The following is a 20,036-nucleotide window of genomic DNA, read 5'->3' on the forward strand; positions in this document are numbered from 1 at the left end:
TCTAAAATTTAGTTATAGTGTATTGATCTAAATATTACCAAATAAAAATGCATAAATGAGTGGTTAATCTTTATTTGGTGATTTAAGATTTTTTAGGGTTTTCCAGTATGTTTTTTTTTCCCCAAGTAACTTACAGAGAATTCTGGGAAATATGCACTCTAGCTTTCACATTGAACTTAGATTACAGAAATTACGCTAATACAGGGGCACCTGCGTGACTCATTTGGTTAAGCATCCAACTTCAGCTCCAGTCGTCTCATGGTTCTTGAGTTCAAGCCCTGCATCTGGCTGTCTGCTGTCAGATGCCGATTGAGATCCCCTGTCCCCTTCTCTCAGCTCCTCCCCCGCTCGCACTCACTCACTCTCTCTCAAAAATAATAAAAATTATGCTGACACAAAACCATGGATTTACACTTATGTTTTAAAAAATAGCAATATTCAGGGGTGCCTGGGTGGCTAGGTCAGTTAAGCATCTGACTTTGGCTCAGGTCATAATCTCACGGTTGGTGAGTTCTATACAGAAGGCTCAGCCTGGAACCTGCTTCAGATTCTGTCTCCCTCTTTCTGCTCCTCCGCTGCTCACACTGTCTCTCCCTCTCTTTCAAAAATAAGTGAACATTAAAAATTTTTTTAAGGTATCATGCTAATTTCATATATAACAAGCTTTTATTAAAGTATACTTTATCATTTATAGAATCTAGTGTTTAAATGTCTTGTTTCTGAAGTATTTAGAGAAACTTAGTGAACATTTCCAGTTTTTAAAACTTTGTACTATTATTTGCTTTGAAAAAAGTCCATGGCAAGGTTTTATGGCTACCGTTGGTTGAGTGCTTTTTATGTGTCAGGTGCTGTGTGATAGTGTTTATAGCAAGGCCTCAGGAGCATTTTTCTGGGTACTGGCTACTGTTGTGGGTACTTGGTGTGTATCAATTGGTGTAATCTTTCAACAATGCTGTGAGCTAGGTACTATCCTGCATTTGGAGGAAGGTAAGGCGCACGCACACAGGTTAAGTAATAACCAAGCACGCTCCATAGGAAGTGGCAAAGCCAGGATTTTGATATAATCAGTCCATCTCCAGATGCTGCTGACCAGAACTTCACCTGTGGCTGTTTTTGTCAGATAACTAAGCACTTGACATACATTATTTAAATTCTGCTTGATAAACCACTGTGGCATCAGGGTTGGGTGGTACTTGAGTGCTAATTATTGGTATTTAGTATATAATTTGTTGAATTTAACAAATAGGAAACAGCTGAACAAATAGCTTGATTTTTTTTTTTTTTTTTTTTTTTTTTTTTTTTAGTAATAGCAGCTAGGGAAGGTTAAGATTGGAACCCAAACAGTCCTACCCCAAACTTGATTACCAACTCCTAAACTTTACCTCTCAGACCAGCTGTTCTTGGTGGTCAAATTTATTTTCTAGGTCAGTCTGATTTTTTTTTTTTTTTCTTTAATTTTGAGAGAGACAGACAATGCGAGTGGGTTAGGGGGCAGAGAGAGGGAGACACAGAAGTAGAAGCAGGCTCCAGGCTCTGAACTGTCAGCACAGAGCCCAAAGCGGGGCTCGAACTCATGAGCTGTGAGATCATGACCTGAGCCGAAGCCGGACGCTCAACCGACTGAGCCACCCTGGCATCCCAGTGATCATGTTTTAAAGATATGCCCTATATTTGTCTTGTGGAATTGAAAGCTAACTGAAATTGTAAATGGCATGCAATAATGGTGTCAACTTTTGGTCATGTCCTCATTGGGCAAGTATGTGAATATTTACATTAATGTAAGTGTCATTGGTATACTAAGGCTTAATTTTTGTCATACTAAGATAAAAATTATGATTAAAAGCTCTATTTACAGTATCAGAGCGGGTCATCAGTGTCCTACTGTGCCCTAGGCACAGCTAGATAATGTGCTTTGCTCTTAAAACCTTGTTGAGCACAGATGTCCTGGTTTTACCAATGACAAAACTGAGAGGAGATGAGGAAACTTGTTCAAGGCTACGTGGCTGGTAAATAGTAGAGTTAGGAATCCAGTCCAGAGGCCATGGCTTTACCATTTCCCAATTCTGTTTTTTGAACACCCAAGCAAATGAGTTTTGAGATCCCAAGGCGATAATTTCCAAACCTTGGTTCATTCTTAGAATTACCTGGTGTATTTAAAATTTCAGGGCTCCATAGGGGCTCCCGGGTGGCTCAGTCAGTAGGTGTCTGACCTCGCTTCGGATCATGATCTCACCGTCCTTGAGTTCAAAAGCCCCACATCAGGCTCTCTGCTGACAGCTTAGAGCCTGGAGCCTGCTTCGGATTCTGTGTCTCCCTCTCTCTTTGCCCCTTCCCCCACTCGCACTCTCTCAAAAAAATATTTTTTAAAAAAATTTCAGGGCTCCATTTATAACCTAATTTAGAAGGATGGGGGAATTTTTTTGTATCCATTTTGTCCCATAATGCTTCTCTAGCAGAATTGCTTAAAAAAAAAAATAATTTTAGGTTGTGAGATTATATTGGGAATTAATAGGGAAAAGGATTTTGGCATGAGAAATTTGGGGTGAAAATAATGGTGTTGAGGGTGGGGAACTGTGTTTCACAATAATATGTTGTCATTTACCCTTTGATCAAACAGAAAAATAGTGAAGAATTAAAGTAGGTAAAATTCCAATGGGAATTTTTGTGATAATGCTATTCTTGAGCATTTCCAGGCACTGTTCTAGGCATTTAACATAATCTGGTTTAACTGCATGTAATCCTAGCAGCCCTGTGAGGCAGATACTCTTTTCCTCATAGGTGAAAGAATAACTTGCTCAGGTTGACACCATTTTTTAAAAAAAATTTTAATGTTTATTTATTTTAGAGAGAGAGAGACAGTGTGAGCAGGGGAGGGGCAGAGTGAGAGGGAGACACAGAATCTGAAGCAGGCTCCGGGCCCTGAGCTGTCAGCACAGAGCCCAATGCAGGGCTTGAACTCATGAACCGTTAGATCGTGACCTGAGCTGAAGTCAGCCACTTAACCGGCTGAGCCACCCAGGTGCCCCAGGTGACACAATTTTAAGTCATAGTTAGGGATTGAACTCAGATTTGTTTGACTTAAAAGCATGGCTTAAACTATTCTCCACAAAAAATTTGGGAAATTGATAATAAAATTCCCAGGGAGCTATTGTGTTGTATGAGCATTACCATTAAGATTGTTTTCCCTCCTATTAGGTAGAAAATGTATGTTTTACAAAGATTTTTATTTAAAAAGTTGGGATTATAAGATTTCATTTCTATTTTATTGTTCTATTTATGTAAGAACACAACATGAGATTTACCTTAACAGATTTTTAACTTACAATACAGTATTTTTAATTATAGGCATAGGGTTGTACAGCACATCTCTAGGACTTTTTCGTCTTGCTTATCTGGATCATTATGTCTTGATTAGCAGTTCCCCATTTCCCTCCTCTCCCTAGTTCTTGGCAACCACCATTCTACTCTGCTTCTATGAGTGACTATTTTAGATAAGTCATAAATGGAATCATGTAGTATTTGTCGTGTGTTTGAATATTTCACTTATAATGTCCTCAAGGTTTAGTCATGTCACATTGCAGTATTTCCTTGTTTAAAGCTGAATAATATCCCATTGTATCTATATGCCATATTTATCCATTCTTCTAGTGGATGAACATTTAGGTTGTTTCCACATCTTAGCTCTTGTGAATCGTTCTGCAATTATGGAAGTGCTACCATCTCTTAGAGATTCTGATTTCAATTGTTTTGGACAAATACACAGAAGTGGGATTGCTAGATAAGACTACAGTATTTGTTTTTAAAGACTTTTTTTTTTTTTTTAAGTAATCTCTATACCCAACACGGGGCTCCAACTCACAACTCCAAGATCAACAGTCACATGTTCCTTGGGGTGCCTGGGTGGCTCAGTCGGTTAAGCATCCGACTTCAACTCAGGTCATAATCTCATGGTTCGTGAGTTCAAGCCCCACATCGTGCTCTGTGTTGACAGCTCAGAGCCTGGAGCCTGTTTCAGATTCTGTGTCTCCCTCTCTGTGCCCCTTCCCCACTTGCTCTCTCTCTCTCAAAAATAAACATTAAAAAAAGGGAAAAAAAGAGTCGCATGTTCTGACTGAGCCAGCCAGGTGCCCCCCTATTTTTTTAAAGCTTATTTATTTATTTCTTTTGGAGGGTAGGGGTACCAGCAGGGGAGGGACAGAGGAAGAGGGAGAGAGAATCCCAAGCAAGCTCCATGCTGTCAGCGCAGAGGCCAACATGGGGCTCGATCTCACAACCCATGAGACCATGACCTGAGCTAAGATCAAGAGTTGGATGCTTAGCTGACTGACCCACCCAGGCACCCACCTCTGCATCTTTTTTTTTAAGCTTATTCATTTTGAGAGAGAATTCCAAGCAGGCTCTGCAGTGTCTGTGCAGAGCCCAGTTGAACTCACGAATTGTGAGATCATGACCTAAGCCCAAATCGAGAGAGCTTAACACTGAGACACCCAGGCATCCCTCTATTGTTAATTTTTTGAGGAACTTCTATACTGTTTTGCATAGTGGCTGCACCATTTTGCATTACTACCAACCAACATGGATCATAAGGTTTTATATATTGGAGGTACTAACTTGTTATATTTGTCCTAGTTTGATGTGCAGGTTTTTGTAGCTACTCAAATCTCATTCTTGTAGTTTTTTCTTTTGAACATTTAATTAATCCATAATTTATTTACTGTAGGGTCTATATATCTGACTTTTATTTTGTAAGTAATGATTAGCTTGTCTCAGCTTTATTATTTGTTTTTACCCACCACCACTCCCCACCTTGAAGTTTGAGGTAACATCTTTATTATACATTAAATCTTTAAGTCTATTCCTGGGTTTTATAGGATTGTCCCATTGATTTCTCTATTCTACCACATTGTATTCAATATAAATATAAACAAACTTTTGTATTCAAGTTTGATATTTGATAAGTCTTCTCTGTACTCTTTCAACAATGCACAAACTGGTTATGAACACTTTTAACCTTCTTGATAAGGACTGCCAGATTGCTCTCCAGAGTGATACCAAATCATGTCTCTTCCAGCAAGTTAATTGCTGTTTTCACTGCACCCACAACAAAATAGAGTTTTGAACTTCTGATTAAAAAAGATTTTTTTTTTTAATGTTTATCTTTGAGAGAGAGCAAGCGAGTGGGGGAGGTGCAGAGAGAGAGGGAGACACAGAATTGGAAGCAGGCTCCAGGCTCTGAGCTGTCAGCACAGAGCCCTTTGCAGGGCTCAAACTCATGAACCCTAAGATCATGACCTGAGCTGAAGTCAGTCGCTTAACCAACTGAGCCACCCAGGTGCCCCATTTAAAAAAAAAAAAAAATTGTTTTTAATGTTTTGATTTATTTATGTGGAGAGTGTTTACATGGTTTCTTTTGCCATTAAGCAACTTTAAAGAGAAAGCCTAATCAAATCTAAGCTCTGATCCTGTGTTGCTTACATACTAGTTATGTGACATGTGACAAATCACATAGCTCCTCTTAGTTTAAGAATTAATTGTAAAAGGAGGGCACCAGACATCCCTTAACATTTTGAGTCAGGCCTCTTACTTTTTTTTTCTTACATAATTTAAAAGTAGATAACATTCATGTAGTTAAAAATTCAAAAGGATATACACTGAAAAGATACACAGTGAAAAATATCTTCCCTTCCCTGTCCCCCAGCCACACAGTTCCATCCTTAGAGGTACCTAGTGTTACGATTTATATTTTGAGGGATATTTTATGTATACATTGTGTGTGTGTGTGTGTGTGTGTGTGTCTGTGTGTATGCATGCAAGGACATGCATATATACATGTCATGTATGTGAAATATCTTTTTTTTTTCCAAGAAATAACATTCTATATATACCATTTGGCACCTTTTTTGTATTAACAAATTGGAATTAATCTATAAAGTACATAAGGAGCTTCTTAAAATTCTCGTTATAGCCATATAATGTTCTATTATATGGATGAGCCATAATTTAAGCATTCTCCACTGATGAATATTTATTTATTTATAAATGTTTATTTTTGTGAGAGAAGGGACATAATCTCAAGCTCTGCTGTCATCACAGAGCCTGACACAGGGTTCGAACCCATGAATCAAGAGATCATGACCTGAGCTGAAATCAAGAGTCAGGTGCTTAATTGACTGAACCACCCAGGTGCCCCTCCACTGATGGATATTTAAATTCTAGTCTTATGCTATTAGAAACACTTCTGCACTGAATAAAATTTTTGCATATATTATTTAGCACATGTGAACAAGTATATTTTAAGACAAATTCCTAGACATGTAATTGCTATGTCAAAGGGTATGAGAATTTTGATCATATATGTGTATACACACGCATGTCTCCAAGTTGCCCTTCATAGAAGTTCTATCAATTAACAGCCTAACAGCAATGTATGAGACTGATTTCTTCCCACTCTCAATAATACAGGATGTTATAAAGGTTTTATTTTGCCATTCTTAAAATTTTACTTTTATAATTATGAATGAGGATGAGCATCTTGTGTTTGACAGCCATCTTTATTTTCTTTACCATTAACTGACAGTGCCTACTGTTAATATCTTCTGCCCATCATTCTAATGGATGACTGGTCTTTTATGGTTTGTGTGATATGTTTATTTATTAGTGAAATTGGTTCTTTATAATTTTGGCTTTGATTTTGTCATTGTTTTTTGAACTTGCAGGAAGTCATTTTGGTATTGCTGAATTCATGGCTTCTGGGTATTATGTCAAACTGAAAAGTCTTCTCCAATACTTACACGTTCTTCCATAGGTGCTTTTATATTTTTTGTTTTAATTTCAATGTTAGCTTAATCTGGAGATTTCCCTATTATAAAACATAATTTACAGATTAAGCCCAGTTCTTTAAGACATGTTAAAATTTATCCCAAGTCTTGCAAAATGGTCTTTCCGTATCATTTAGCCTAGAGACTTGATTTGGAAAAAGCATCAATGGGTTACTTATCTGACTTGAGTGTCAGTTCAAAAAGGCCAGTTTGTTCCTTTTAAGTTGTTCATTTTGTTGAACAAGTTCCAGGCACTACTGGAGATACAGGAATGAATACAATTCGGGAGGGAGAAATAAACAACTAAATTAATAGCATAATTTCATTTTATTTTTTATTTTATTTTTTTTCTTAAGTTTATTTATTTTGAGAGAAAGAGAACACCTATGCACATGTGCACAAACAGGGAAGGGGCAGAGAGAGAGAGGGAGAGAATCCCAAGAAGGCTTCATGCTGTCAGCACAGAGCCCCATGCAGGGCTCAAACCCATGAGATCATGGCCTCAGCTGAAAAAAAGAGTTGGATGCTTAACCAACTGAGCCACCCAGGCATTCCTATTTATTTATTTTTGAAGTAAACTCGGGGCACCTGGGTGGCTCAGTAGGTTGAGCGTCCAACTTCAGCTTAGTTCATGATCTCATGGTTTGTGGGTTCGAGCCCTGTATTGGAATCTGTCCTGACAACTTGGAGCCTGGAGCCTGCTTCAGATTCTGTGTCTCCCTCTCTCTCTGCCCCTTCCCTGCTCTCTCTCTCTCTCTCAAAAGGAAATAAACATTAAGAAATAATAAATAAACAAACAAACAAACAAACAAACAAACTCTACCCTTAACGTGGGGTTTAAACTCACAACTCTGAGATCCAGAGTCACATGCTCTACCAACTGAGCCAGCCAGGTGCCCCTGCAAATATTAGAGATTAGTGTCATTGAGAAAATAAAGATAGGAAGTGCTGCTAAATTCATGAAAGACATTAGGTGACCTATTGAAAAGAGGAAAGGATAATAGTCTGTTGTGACTGGTCTCTTCTGATCATATTTTCTCTTCCTCAAAGTTTAGGAATTACTGTATTAATTACCTATTGCTGCATAACAAATCACCCCAAATTTACTGGCTTAATACAACAATAAACATCTCACATAGTATTCATAGGTCAGAAATTTGGGAGCATCTTATTTGGGTGGTCCTAGTTGGTGGGGGGTATCTCTGCCGTCATCCAAAGACTTGTCTGGGCCTCGAGGCTATTCTTCCAAGATGGTTGGTTCACTCTAGCAAGTTGATGCCTGATTTTGGTGGGAACCTCAGTTCTGCACCAGGACCCTTCATAAGGCTACTTAACTGCTTCACACATGGCAGCTTTCTCACACTGGGCAGGTGAGTTAAGAGAGCAAAGCAGAAGCCACAATGTCTTTTATGACCTAACATCAGAAGTCACACATCATTTTCACAGTATCTTATTATACAGGCCAGCCCAATTTAGTATGAAAGAGATCCACACAAAAATGTACATACCAGGGAGGCAACTGGCTGGCTTCATTGGGAAAGCATGTAACTCTTGATCTCAGGGTCATGAGTTAAGAGTTACACATTGGATATAGAGATTACTAAAAAAATAAACAAAAAGTGTACAGGGGTGCCCGGGTGGCTCAGTTGGTTAAGTGTCCCACTCCTAATTTCAGCTCAGGTCATGATCTCACAGTTCACGGGTTCGAGCCCCACATTGGGGTCTGTGCTGACATTGCGGAGCCTGCTTGGGATTCTCTCTCTCCCTCTCACCCCCTCCCCCACTTGCGCTGGCTCTCTCTCTCAAAATAAATAAAGTTTGGGGTGCCTGGGAGGCTCAGTTGGTTAAGCAACAGACTTGATTTTGTTCAGGTCATGATCTTATGGTCGTGGGATCGAGCCCCACATCAGGCTCCACAATGAGAGTGGAGCCAGCTTGCGATTCTCTCCCTCTCTCTGTCCCTCCCCACTTGTGCACTCTCTCTTTCAAAATAAATCAACAAACTTGAAAAAATAAAAATAAAGTTTACCTATTAAAAGCGTACATAAGGGATTTAATAATCATTGGGGGGCTATCTTGGCAGCTGGCTACCACAATCACCAATTTGATCAAATATCCTAGAATTCTAGAGAAAAAAGTGAAGTGCCATAGGAGTTTGGTATCTTATTCATCTGTAGTCAAAGTGTCTAAGTTTGAACTGTTTTTAATACATTGAAAAATTTATAGAGGTGCCTGGGTGGCTCAGTCGGTTAAGCATCCAACTTCGGCTCAGGTCATGATCTCACAGTTTGTGAGTTCAAGCCCTGCAGTGGGCTCTGTGCCGACAGCTCAGAGCCTGGAGCCTGCTTCCGATTCTGTATATCCCTCTCTCTGCCCTTCCTCTGCTCACACTCTGTCTCTCTATTTCCAAAAATAAACATAAAAAAAAGAAAGAAAAATGTATAAAACCATATGTAGGCACTAATTTGTTCAACTATGAACATATAACCCCATGTTTCTCTGCTGCTTCATCTTTGCTTGGCCTGGAATGAAATCTGCATGCTTTAATACCCATGCTTTAGGGTACATTTTGACTACTTCATGCATCATTCAGTGTGTCAGCTTTGCTCTTAGGCTGGCTTCCTTCAAGTCAACGTGGTAGGTGCAGTCCCAAACTTGGCAATATTCATGGGAAGAAAAAAGGGACCATCTCAACCATCTCTTTTGGTATCTCCTCAAGAAGAAACCTTTCCCCAAAGTCCTCCATCAGATATCCTTTTATATCTCTTAAGGCTAAAATTGAGTCAGATGCTTACCCTTTAACTAAACATTGGCTTAGGCCAATGGGGACTTAAATGTCAGTTAGAGGTGGGTTTACCTTTCTCTAGTCATATGGGAAGAGATGGATACTGAGCAAGATCAAACTATGTTTTACAAAGAACACGTGTGAAGAATGGACAGCAAGCAACAGACTTCAGACATTTTGCTTTGTAGTAATCTACATATCACCTTTCCCCATTCATTTTTAAGCTCTTTGAGGAAAGTAGCTTACATCTTATTCATGTTTCTCAGCATTTGCTCAAGAGAATTTCATACAGGTTAGATATTTTTGAAATTGTTCATGATACTTTGGATTTCTAAAATATTTTCTTTTAAAACTTTAATAAAAGTCAAGGAATATTTACTATTTTTTTTAAAGATTGTATTTTTAAGTCATCTCTACACCCAACATGGGGTTTGAACTCACAACCTTGAGATCAAGGGTCACATGCTCTACCAACTGAGCCAGCCAGGTGCTCCATGAATATTTACTTTTATACTTGCTTTCATCATCTATGAGGTAGAGAGAAAGAACTGCTGTGTACTATTTTCAGTACAAATAAGGAAATGTCTCTCTTAGGGAAGAAACAGTTTGGGTGCCACTTACCCTAGATTCTTATTTGATAGTTCAAAGTCTTATAGTCAACAGGCAAGAGAATCTCGATTTTCTGAATCCCAGCCCCATCTTTTCCATTTTATCTTACAAAAGATTGTTCCTGGGGCACCTGGTTGGTTCAGTTGGTTAAGTGTCTGACTTCAGCTTAGGTCATGATCTCCTGGTTCATTAGTTCGAGCCCCAAGTCAGGCTCTGTACAGACTGCTCAGAGCCTGGAGCCTGATTCAGATTCTGTGTCTCCCTCTCTCTCTGCCCCTCCCCTGCTCACACTGTCTCTCTCTCAAAAATAAATAAATGTTAAAAAAAATTAAAAAACAAAAGACTATTCCTCCTTTAACTGAAATATTCAAGTAACCCAGTATTACATGTTATTGTTATTACTGATCATGCTCTCTTTTCTTCTTCTTCCCTCCCTTCCCCCACCCACCAAAATAACACTGTTTAGATATGTGGTTTTGTTTGGAGGTCATAATCTGCAGAGTGATGAAGAAATAAATGTGAAGGTTATGAGCTAGAAACATTTCAAACCTAAAGAACAAGGTTCTTCCTGTAAACAAGGCCAGAGTCGACATCATAATGCAACTTTACTGGATTTTTCAGAGATGAATGCCTATTCTGTTCCTGAACTTAATTCTACTTATTCACTTTTTCTCTTGTTTTTTTTCAGATGAGCTGAAACAATATAGTCGACATCATAATGCAACTTTACTGGATTTTTCAGAGATGAATGCCTATTCTGTTCCTGAACTTAATTCTACTTATTCACTTTTTCTCTTGTTTTTTTTCAGATGAGCTGAAACAATATAACAAATCTGGACTTAAGAGAACATTAGGATGAGCCCCTTCAATTGTAGGTAACTGTTATTTACAATTCAGGGACATAACCACACAATCTGGGAAATTTTAACTTTAATCCTTGGAGTAAGTGAGGTAGAGTTGTTTAAAGATTTATAGTCCTACCTAGCACTCTGCTCTCCCCAGATCCACCCCATGTCTTTATTTGGGAGGCAACAATTTGGGTGCCACTTGTCCAAGATTCTCACTGTATTTAGTAAGAGAACTGGTGATTGCACGTCTTTCTCCACTGCTACACTCTAGGCAATTCATGGTTAAAGATTGGGCCTTTTCATACTTGTACCTCAGCGCTGAACACATCGTGGGGCTTAATATTTGTTGAATGAATAAATCTTTTGATATCTTAGGAAGTAGTGATGGAATTAAGTTCCTTGTTCTGGAAAAGTTACCAGTCTATACATCTTTCAAAATGAATGAATCTTAAAGACGAACCAACTTCCTGCTCTCAGGCCCCTTTGAGCCAAGTTCAAATCACTGCTAATTACTCAGCTTTGCTCCTACTCAATTTAACCAACCTCTCTTACACTCTTCCATTTTTGGAGGCTGGGACATAGTTCTCCTCTCAGCATTCCTGATACACTTTTAAGTGTATCTGATGGGATATCTGATGTTTTATTCTCTTGAAAATCACCCTAGCATATGCAGTTTTCACCCTTTGAGCTGGCTTTCTATCTGGTATCCTATGGCCCCCCTCAACCCAGATCAAAGATTTAACGTTTCTAAACAGGAAACAAAAGTTTGCCAAAACTGCCATGATTTCATAACATAAGAGAACACTTAAAACTTGCAACAAAGGAAATTTAGAATCCTGTAAAGATGTACAACTCCCACCATCTGTCAAGGGGCATCATTTCCTCCTCCTGCTTCTGACTTGCAAAAACTACGAGTTAATTTTGTGTACCAGATGTCCATTCTCAGATAATTAGTGTCTCAGTCTTTTATCTTCACAAATTTGTCATTGAAAAGGTCCTTGGCTTTGAAGTCAGAGGATGGCGGAAATACCATTTGACAATCTAAGCCCTAGTCTTATTTCAGATTAGGTCGGTTTCACGCGGGGGTCTGTGGCATTTTCCGACTGCTGGCCTGTTTTTCCACTTTGCTTGTCTGTGAGGATTTCGGGACACAATTATGCTTCTCTGGGTATCTGCTAGGACAAAGGTTTACTGAAACGGTCACCATTATGCAAGCTCTATCCGTTGAGTGTAACTAACCTAAACCCAGGGAGATGCAGCAATGTGTTACGCTCTTGCTCACTCCGAAGCGGGCTTCGGTGGGGGCCTGCGGACTTTCCCAAAGCCAGTCCTCGTCCTCGCTGCCATGTTTGTCCCTTCCTCCACGCCACGACTTGTGAGTCGTCGGCTGTTCTTTCTCTCGTGTCCCTCCCTCCGCCAGCTGTTCCTTTCCGGTACTCTTTTCCGTCCTCCCGCCCTGCTCCGCGCGGGCCACGGCTGATCCTTCAGTTGCCGCCCCTCCCTGGCGCCCGGACCCAGAGCTCCGCTCCACCCCGTCCCGCCCCCCGACTCCCCCCACCCGCCCCGGCGCAGGCAGCCTTCCCTTACATCCGGGTACCGACTCCAGCCGCCTAGACTTTGGCACTATGGTCATGGCGGAGGGGACGGCAGTGCTGAGGCGGAACAGGCCGGGCACCAAGGCGCAGGTACCATCTCTGCACCTTTTCTGCGTGGGCACTCTCGGTGGCGAGCCGCGCCGCACCTGGAAGCTGGTCGCCCCCGAAAGAAGATTGGGCCGGGGCGGTAAGCTGGCGGGCAGGGGGCACCCGTGCCCGGCCTGCTCTTCCGGAGCCGCAACCCCTGGGTCTAGCTGAGGCGGCGGCCGCTCGCGAGGCCTGCCGAGCCTTGACTTGAGGGTGGGCCTGAGGGGCTGGGTGCGAGTCTCGGGCGGTGACCGCCGGGACTCCGGTGTGCGAGCCCGTCGGCAGCGACTACTTGTTCTCGTCTCTCCCCTGAATTCTGACTATCGTCCGAGGGGCGCGGCCGGCCAGGTGGAGACCCTGGGGTTTTGGGAGGGTCGGTGCCGCCACGGCGGGAGGGGGTGTAAACAGCCAACCTTGTTCTGGCTTCCGGTTCCTACCTGGCTTGTGACGTGCCTGCCCGGCTTCTGCCTGCCAGCTTGTCTAGCCGGATCCTGGTGGCGATTATCCTTCTGCGGTTTGCCTTTGACCATTTCTCGCTGCAGCTTTTCTCTGGCCCAACAAGTTTCATCATCAGGTTGCTTTTGTTAGATGTCATTCCTTGTTATTACGTGTGAGGCATAGTTTGGGAATAAACTGGTAATAGTTTTATCAACTTTTAGTAGGCAGTATCTGGGGTGAGTTTGTGTTCCTTTAGGTATTGGTTCTGGGGGATTTTCAAAAGGCGGATGCCTCACATTCTAAGAAAATATTCAAATAGACATTTAGATTTGATGTGCTTAATCCACCAGCTGTTGAATAGGTGCTCTAAAGTCAGAAGAGATGTGTTAAAATGTAATTTTAAAGAAAAAGTGATATAAGTGGGGAAAACAAACTGGAAAAAAACATGGAGCTCTGACCATATGCCAGAGAAAATATTTTAATATACTGCACAGAATTTTGGAAAAGAAGTCCTTTCAAAGTATCTTTTATATCCAGACACTTCCCAGATCCATGTTACAGACAGGGAAACTGAAGCCCAGAGAATTGACTGCATTTGCTCAAGGTTACATAGTCTCTGGCTCATTGGTGACCTTGTTTATTCATCAAGTTGCTTTTAGTACAGAATTTTGGAGAGTTTAGTTTAAAAGTCTTACTATAGAGTCACATTTAGCTGTCAGTTACTTTTGGCAGTTTTGTGGACATGTCATATTGTTTTTTTACATATTGTATATGGTTTCTTTAATTATTTTTTTAGTGTTTATTTTTGAGAGAGAGAGCGAGCGAGCGCATAAAAGAGGGGAGGGGGAGAGGAGCAGAGAGAGGGAGACACAGAATCCAGTGGGCTCCAGGCTGTCAGCTGTCAGCACAGAGCCTGACTTGGGGTTCAAACTCATGAACTGTGAGATCATGACCTGAGCTGAAGTCAGACGCTTAACCGACTGAGCCACCCAGCACCCCAATATTATATATGGTTGCTTTTTACTTTTTCCAGACTTTCTTTATAAATGCTCTTTTTCTCAGAAACTTTTACCTCTTATTCTGTAGGAACATTGTTTCTGATTCTTCTCTTAAGTGATCAGCTTTTATATTTTTATATTGAGGTGGACTCGTGTTCTCACATTCTGAGAAGCGCCATCCATTTTTATTTACTCAGTTCTTAATTTTGAAAGGTTAGAAAGAATATATTTTAAGTTAATGTTGTAACATCTGTTTCCTATGTTATGAGTAAGTAACATATAAGAATTCTCCTTTGCTTTTTTCCCCCACATTGTCATAGATCAAGGTTGTTAAATAAAATGTCACAGAAGAGGTAAGGATTAGAAAAAGAAGACTGCTTAAGCAGCATTCTTTTCTATTTCTTATCTGTCACATTGATTTCCTTCAGTGAAATAGATCTATTCTAAATTATTTATTTAGAACTATAATAGAGTAGGTGAGGTGTCTTTCTACTTATTTTTTTCCTATTTTTTTTTTAATTGGTTAGATTGGGATATAGGCACATGGTTGGTTTTCAGTAAATGTTTATTTCATGAAATGCATGAGAATGTTCATTAAGCCAATTTTTGGTTCCTTTTGTAAGTGTTTAAAGCATATGACAGTTATGATGAGACAAAACATTTGGTTACCAGCTAACACTTTTATATCTTTTCTGTATATTCCTATATGTGTGTTTTAATATTTTTAAAACAAAATATTTTACAAACTACCTTAATTTTTTTAAAGGGAAGAATAGTCAAAGCATATTGATGGAAAACATTTTCAGTATAAATTGCATAGAAAGAATTTAAAAAACTACATGCTATCTAGGAAAAAAACATCCTGGAACAATTTCTAGAAAGTTATTTTTATTTCTTGATCTACCTATTAAATAACATGAGAGCATATTAAATAACATTAAATAATATGAGAGAAAGAGCAAGTGAACTCAAGCAGAGGAGGGGCAGAGAGAGAGAGACAGAGGAAGAGAGAGAATCCCAAGCAGGTTCTGAGCTATGAGCGCAGAGCTCAGCAAAGGGCTCAATTTCAGGAACCATGGGATCATGACCTGGCCCCAAATCAAGAGTGGAATGCATAATTGACTGAGCTACCCAGGTGCCCCTCCTGACATATTAAAATAAGTTAGTTCATTTTCATTCATATAGGGCAACTATAGAAAAATGTGAAAAGTTTAAGACACTTAAGGTATACCTATCATCTACTCTCATAACTAAGACGTTACTAATATAGATAAATCCCTCTTTATCACATTCTTCTGTCTTCTACTCACTTCTTCCAACCAAATGATAGTGATTATCATTGCTTTGCTGCATACTTTTACTATGTATGCATTGTCTCCAGAATTATGCTTTGCACTTTCTTAAATTTTTATTCATGTGGTATCGTACACTGAATTTGTCATTTGCTCCAGCTTTTGCTTAAGGTGTTTGGAGACTTACCCATGTTGATTGATACAGGGTTATATATCACTGGTTCACTACTCCTGTTTCCCTCAGTTTTACCCCAGAGTCATTTATCAAGCAACTACTATATGTTGTGCTGCCTGCTAAGGATACATAGGTAGACTTTGCTGAAAAAAATCAGTCAGATGGGAAGATTCTTAAATACTTAGGGGAATGTCTGTGAACTGGACTATTTATAGAGAATTTCAGAACTGGTATAAGGTGATCCACAAAAGTACCAATTGCCCTTAATGAAGACTGGTTGACTACTTTTTAGTGGAGCTCATATTTTGATTTAGAAATTTAAAACATCGTTTGGAATTGGAATAATAATTTATAATGTCTGTCTAAAATAGTACTTGTGGACAATAACTACTATTAGCACCACCACCACTGCCACCACCGTCACAAACTATTCTCTTTAGGTAAAAACTGAATCAGTGCTTGGAGATTTTTTTTCAACTTTTTGAGAGATATTTAACCACCATAAACAAAAAAGTGATAGATTTATCTCCTTAGGTAATCCATGAACAGTTTAGGGATTTATGGTTGAAAATTTTAACTTGTAGTTCAGTTAAATAAAATCTTGGTGTTCGTTTTAAAGTTCCTTTGACTTACTCACTGATAATCATGTTGTTTATAGTATGAGAGCTTTCTTCTCCAATATAACTTTATTAAGAATTAAAGTTAATGAAAATAATGTTGCCTCTTTGTAACTTTGTATGTGCTTTAACCATGAATTTTTTTTTTGTAGGATTTCTATAATTGGCCTGATGAATCCTTTGATGAAATGGACAGTACACTAGCTGTTCAGCAGGTAATAACAATAGTTTTTTGCAACTCCAGTAACCTGAGCATTTTGCCTCCCTTGGAGTAGTTAAATATTCCTATGTCTTTTAGCATAAGTCAGAATCCATGGAAATAACAGGATGCCTATTTAAAATTTTTATCAGTCATTTTGTTTTAAGATGGCATAGTAAGCTATACTGAAGCTTAAGTACATTTTAATATCTATTAATATGTGCCAAATTGGGGTACCAAATTTTACTTTAGAGTGAATTTAATTCAAAGTTAATTGAATGCTAAATTAGAATAACATGATTAAGTAGGAAGAAAGAGCATACGTGGTTACTGACACTTGAGAACATGTATCTAAACTTACATTTTTAAAAATTATTTTGAAGTTTATTTTGAGAGAGAGTGTAAGTGCAAGTAGGAGAGGGGCAGAGAGGTGGGGGGGGGGGGGAGAGAGAGAGAGAGAGGGAGGGAGGGAACGAACCCCAAGCAGGCTTGATGCTGTCAGTGCAGAGCCCAACTGTGAGATCACGACCTGAGCGGAAATCACAAGTTGGATGCTTAACAGACTGAGCCACCCAGGCGCCCCTAAATTTACATTTAAATTTTAGTTGCCATTAGCTCTTAATGTTTGTGCTCTCTAATACATTTGAGGGCTAAGATGCCTCCTTTTAGGTTATTGCCACTATTAAGTAGTTCACTAAGGCAGTGATTATCAAGGAGATGGACTTCTGTAACTTGTGTAGGTTGAAAAGCCCCTCAGGGGATTCTTAAACATTCTTATTGAGAATCACCCTACATTGGGGTTTAAAAAAAAATGTAATAGTTCTTCCAAAATGAGTAAAATCTAGAATCTAGGAAAGAAATACTTGCTATAGCCAATTATTAAAAGTTGCATTAAGAGGTTAACAAAAAGATGAGTAAAATTGGACTAGGAATTGGTTAACTAACCAGTTGGACTAGTAAGTTGGATTTGGCATTGGTTAACTAACATTTTTTCTTAAGTTTATTTATTTATTTTGGGAGAGAGCACGTGTGCCAGCAAGGGAGGGGCAGAGAGGGAGGTAGAGAGAGAATCCCAAGCAGGCTCCACACTGTCAGCACAGAGCCTGATGTAAAGCTCAAACTCACAACTCAAAGTGAAATCGTGACCTGAGCCGAAGTCAAGAGTCAAGTATAAGTGAAGAGTCAGACGCTTAACCAACTGAGCCACCCAGGGGCCCTGGTTAACTAACATATTTAAAGGAAAAATATGTAATAAAGAGAGGCTTGGCTTTATCTTGATAGTGAGATAATAGAAGTAGAAGCTGTTTGGATTTATTGTGTTATTTGAAGATTCTGGGAAATCAAACAGGAATACAGTTGAATTCTTTGAGCATAAAAACCAATTCATGATATTAACAGAAATACTAAAAACCTTTTGAATGGACTCAGTATAATATTTAGCACAGGAAATGGAAGAGTATTCATGAATGAATGGCTTTATTTGTTCATTGCCTTTAAAGAATGTATTGTTCAATCAGCAAATATTTATTGGGCAATGAGACAGGCCTTGTGGAAGACACAGAAATATAAACTTAGAGTTCTATGCCTGGAAATTGGGAAAAATTACAGGAAAAGTGTATGGATATTTCTCCCTTAAAATTTTTTTTTTAAGTTTATTATTTATTTTTGAGAGACAGAAAGAGTGAGCCAGGGAGGGGTAAGAGAGTGAGAGAGAGAATCCCAAGCAGGCTCTGCACTGTCAGCATGGAACCCAGTGTGGGGCTTGAACTGTGAGATCATGACCTGAGCCATCTCCCTTTAAAAGTAGAGGTTGTGTGCTGCTACTTTGTTGAATTTATTAGTTGGAACTTTGTGTGTGTGTGTGTGTGTAATCTTTAAGTACATATTGAGAACATGTCATCTGTAAACATTTTGACTTCTTCCTTTCTAATCTGGTTGCCTTTTATTTCTTTTTCTTACCTAATTGCTCTGGCCAAAACTGCTAATACTCCTTTGAATAGAAGTGGCAAAAGTGGGCATCTTGTTCTTGAGCTTAAGAGGAAAGCTTTCAGTCTTTCACATTGAGTATGAGGTGCACTGTGGGTTTTTCATACGTGACCTTGATTATGTTGAGTTATTATGTTACTGGTTTCCTTCTGTTTGTAGTTTGTTGACTGTTTTTGACCTAAAAAGGTGTTGAATTTTGTCAAATATACCAATTCAGATGAACATGTGATTTTTCCCCCTTCATTTTGTTAATGAGGCATATATATCAGTTTTTGTATCTTGAACCATCCTTGCATCCTAGAAATAAATCTCCCTTGATAATGATCTATAATTCTCTTGATTAGCTGTTGAATTTGGCTTGCCAGGATTTTTTGTGTCAGTATTCATAAGGGATATTGGTTTCTAGTTTTCCTCACGTGTCTTTGTTTGACTTTGGTGTCAGGCAATGCTGACATCATAGAATGAGTTAGGAAGTATTCCCTCCTCTTTGATTTTTTAGAAGAGTTTGAAGAGGATTGGTGTTCTTTATTTTTTTTGTTATTATTTTTTAATCTATCTTTATTTTTAGAGAGAAGGAGAGAGTGCAAGCAGGGGAGGGGCAGGGAGGGAGGGGGACAGAGGATCTGAAGCAGGCTCTGCTGACAGCAGAGAGCCCGACGTGAGCCTCAAACTCATGAACCATGAGATCATGACCTGAGCAGAAGTTGGATACTTAACCGACTGAGCTATCCAGGCATCCCAGGATTGGTATTCTTGAAATGTTTGGTAAAATTCACCACTGAAGCCATTGGGTCTTTTCTTTGGTTGCACAACATTGTGAATGTAATTAATGCCACTGAACTATACACTTAAAAATGGTTTAAATGGCTATCCTCATTGAATGGTCTTGGCACACTTGTGAAAAATTATTTGACTATGTAAGGATTATTTCTTTGGGCTCATTCAGTTCCATTGGTCTGTATATCTATCCTTATACCAATACTACATTGTTTTGATTACTATAGCTTTGTAGTAAGTTTTGAAATTGGGGAGTGTTGAGTTCAACATGCTTCCCAACTGAGCCTGCCAGACACCCTGTTTTTTTTATTAATACTGAACCACCTTTCATTCCTTGCAGCTTCCTCTTGATTGATGTTTGTATGGTATATCTTTTTCCATCCTTTTACTTTTAATCTACCTATATTTGAAGTAAGTTTCTTGTAGACGGTGTATAGTTGGGTTATCTTTTCTTGTTTTTTTTTTTTTGTGTGTGTGTGTGATAGTGTGTGTCTTTTAATGGGTGTATTTAGGCCATTTAATATTAATTTAGTTACTGGTAGATATGTTTACATTTAGGTCTACCATCTAGGTTGTTCCCTCTGGGTTTTTTGTTGTTGTTTGTTTCCTCTTTTCTGCCTTTTTACAGCTTGAACATTTTTAGTGTTCTATTTGAATTCTAATTTTGTCTGTCTCTTTATGTAATATATTTTTTTAAGTTTATTTATTTTGAGAGAGAGGGAGAGAGAGAATCCCAGGCAGGCTCCACGCTCAGCACAGAGTCTGCTGCAGGGCTTGGTCCCTTGACCACAAGATCACAAGTCAGACACCCA

At 39.2% G+C, this 20,036-nt stretch overlaps 1 protein-coding gene across 2 annotated transcripts in view; it reads left to right on the forward strand.

The window, feature by feature from the left end:
* Nucleotides 1-20,036, forward strand: part of MOB4 (MOB family member 4, phocein) — a 43,944-nt gene that overhangs the window by 2,347 nt on the left and 21,561 nt on the right. Inside the window, exons 1-2 of one of the 2 annotated variants that reach the window (XM_027055062.2) lie at nt 12,597-12,745; nt 16,415-16,477. In XM_027055062.2, coding sequence (XP_026910863.1) covers nt 12,686-12,745; nt 16,415-16,477 — 123 coding nt within the window. In that variant the 5' untranslated portion in view covers nt 12,597-12,685. Of the gene's footprint in view, nt 1-12,596; nt 12,746-16,414; nt 16,478-20,036 lie in introns of those variants that run through there. The other variant, XM_053215505.1, reaches the window with a different exon arrangement.

The sequence above is a fragment of the Acinonyx jubatus genome, chromosome C1 (assembly GCF_027475565.1).
Source record: "Acinonyx jubatus isolate Ajub_Pintada_27869175 chromosome C1, VMU_Ajub_asm_v1.0, whole genome shotgun sequence".
In the NCBI taxonomy this organism is placed as follows: Eukaryota; Metazoa; Chordata; class Mammalia; order Carnivora; family Felidae; genus Acinonyx; species Acinonyx jubatus.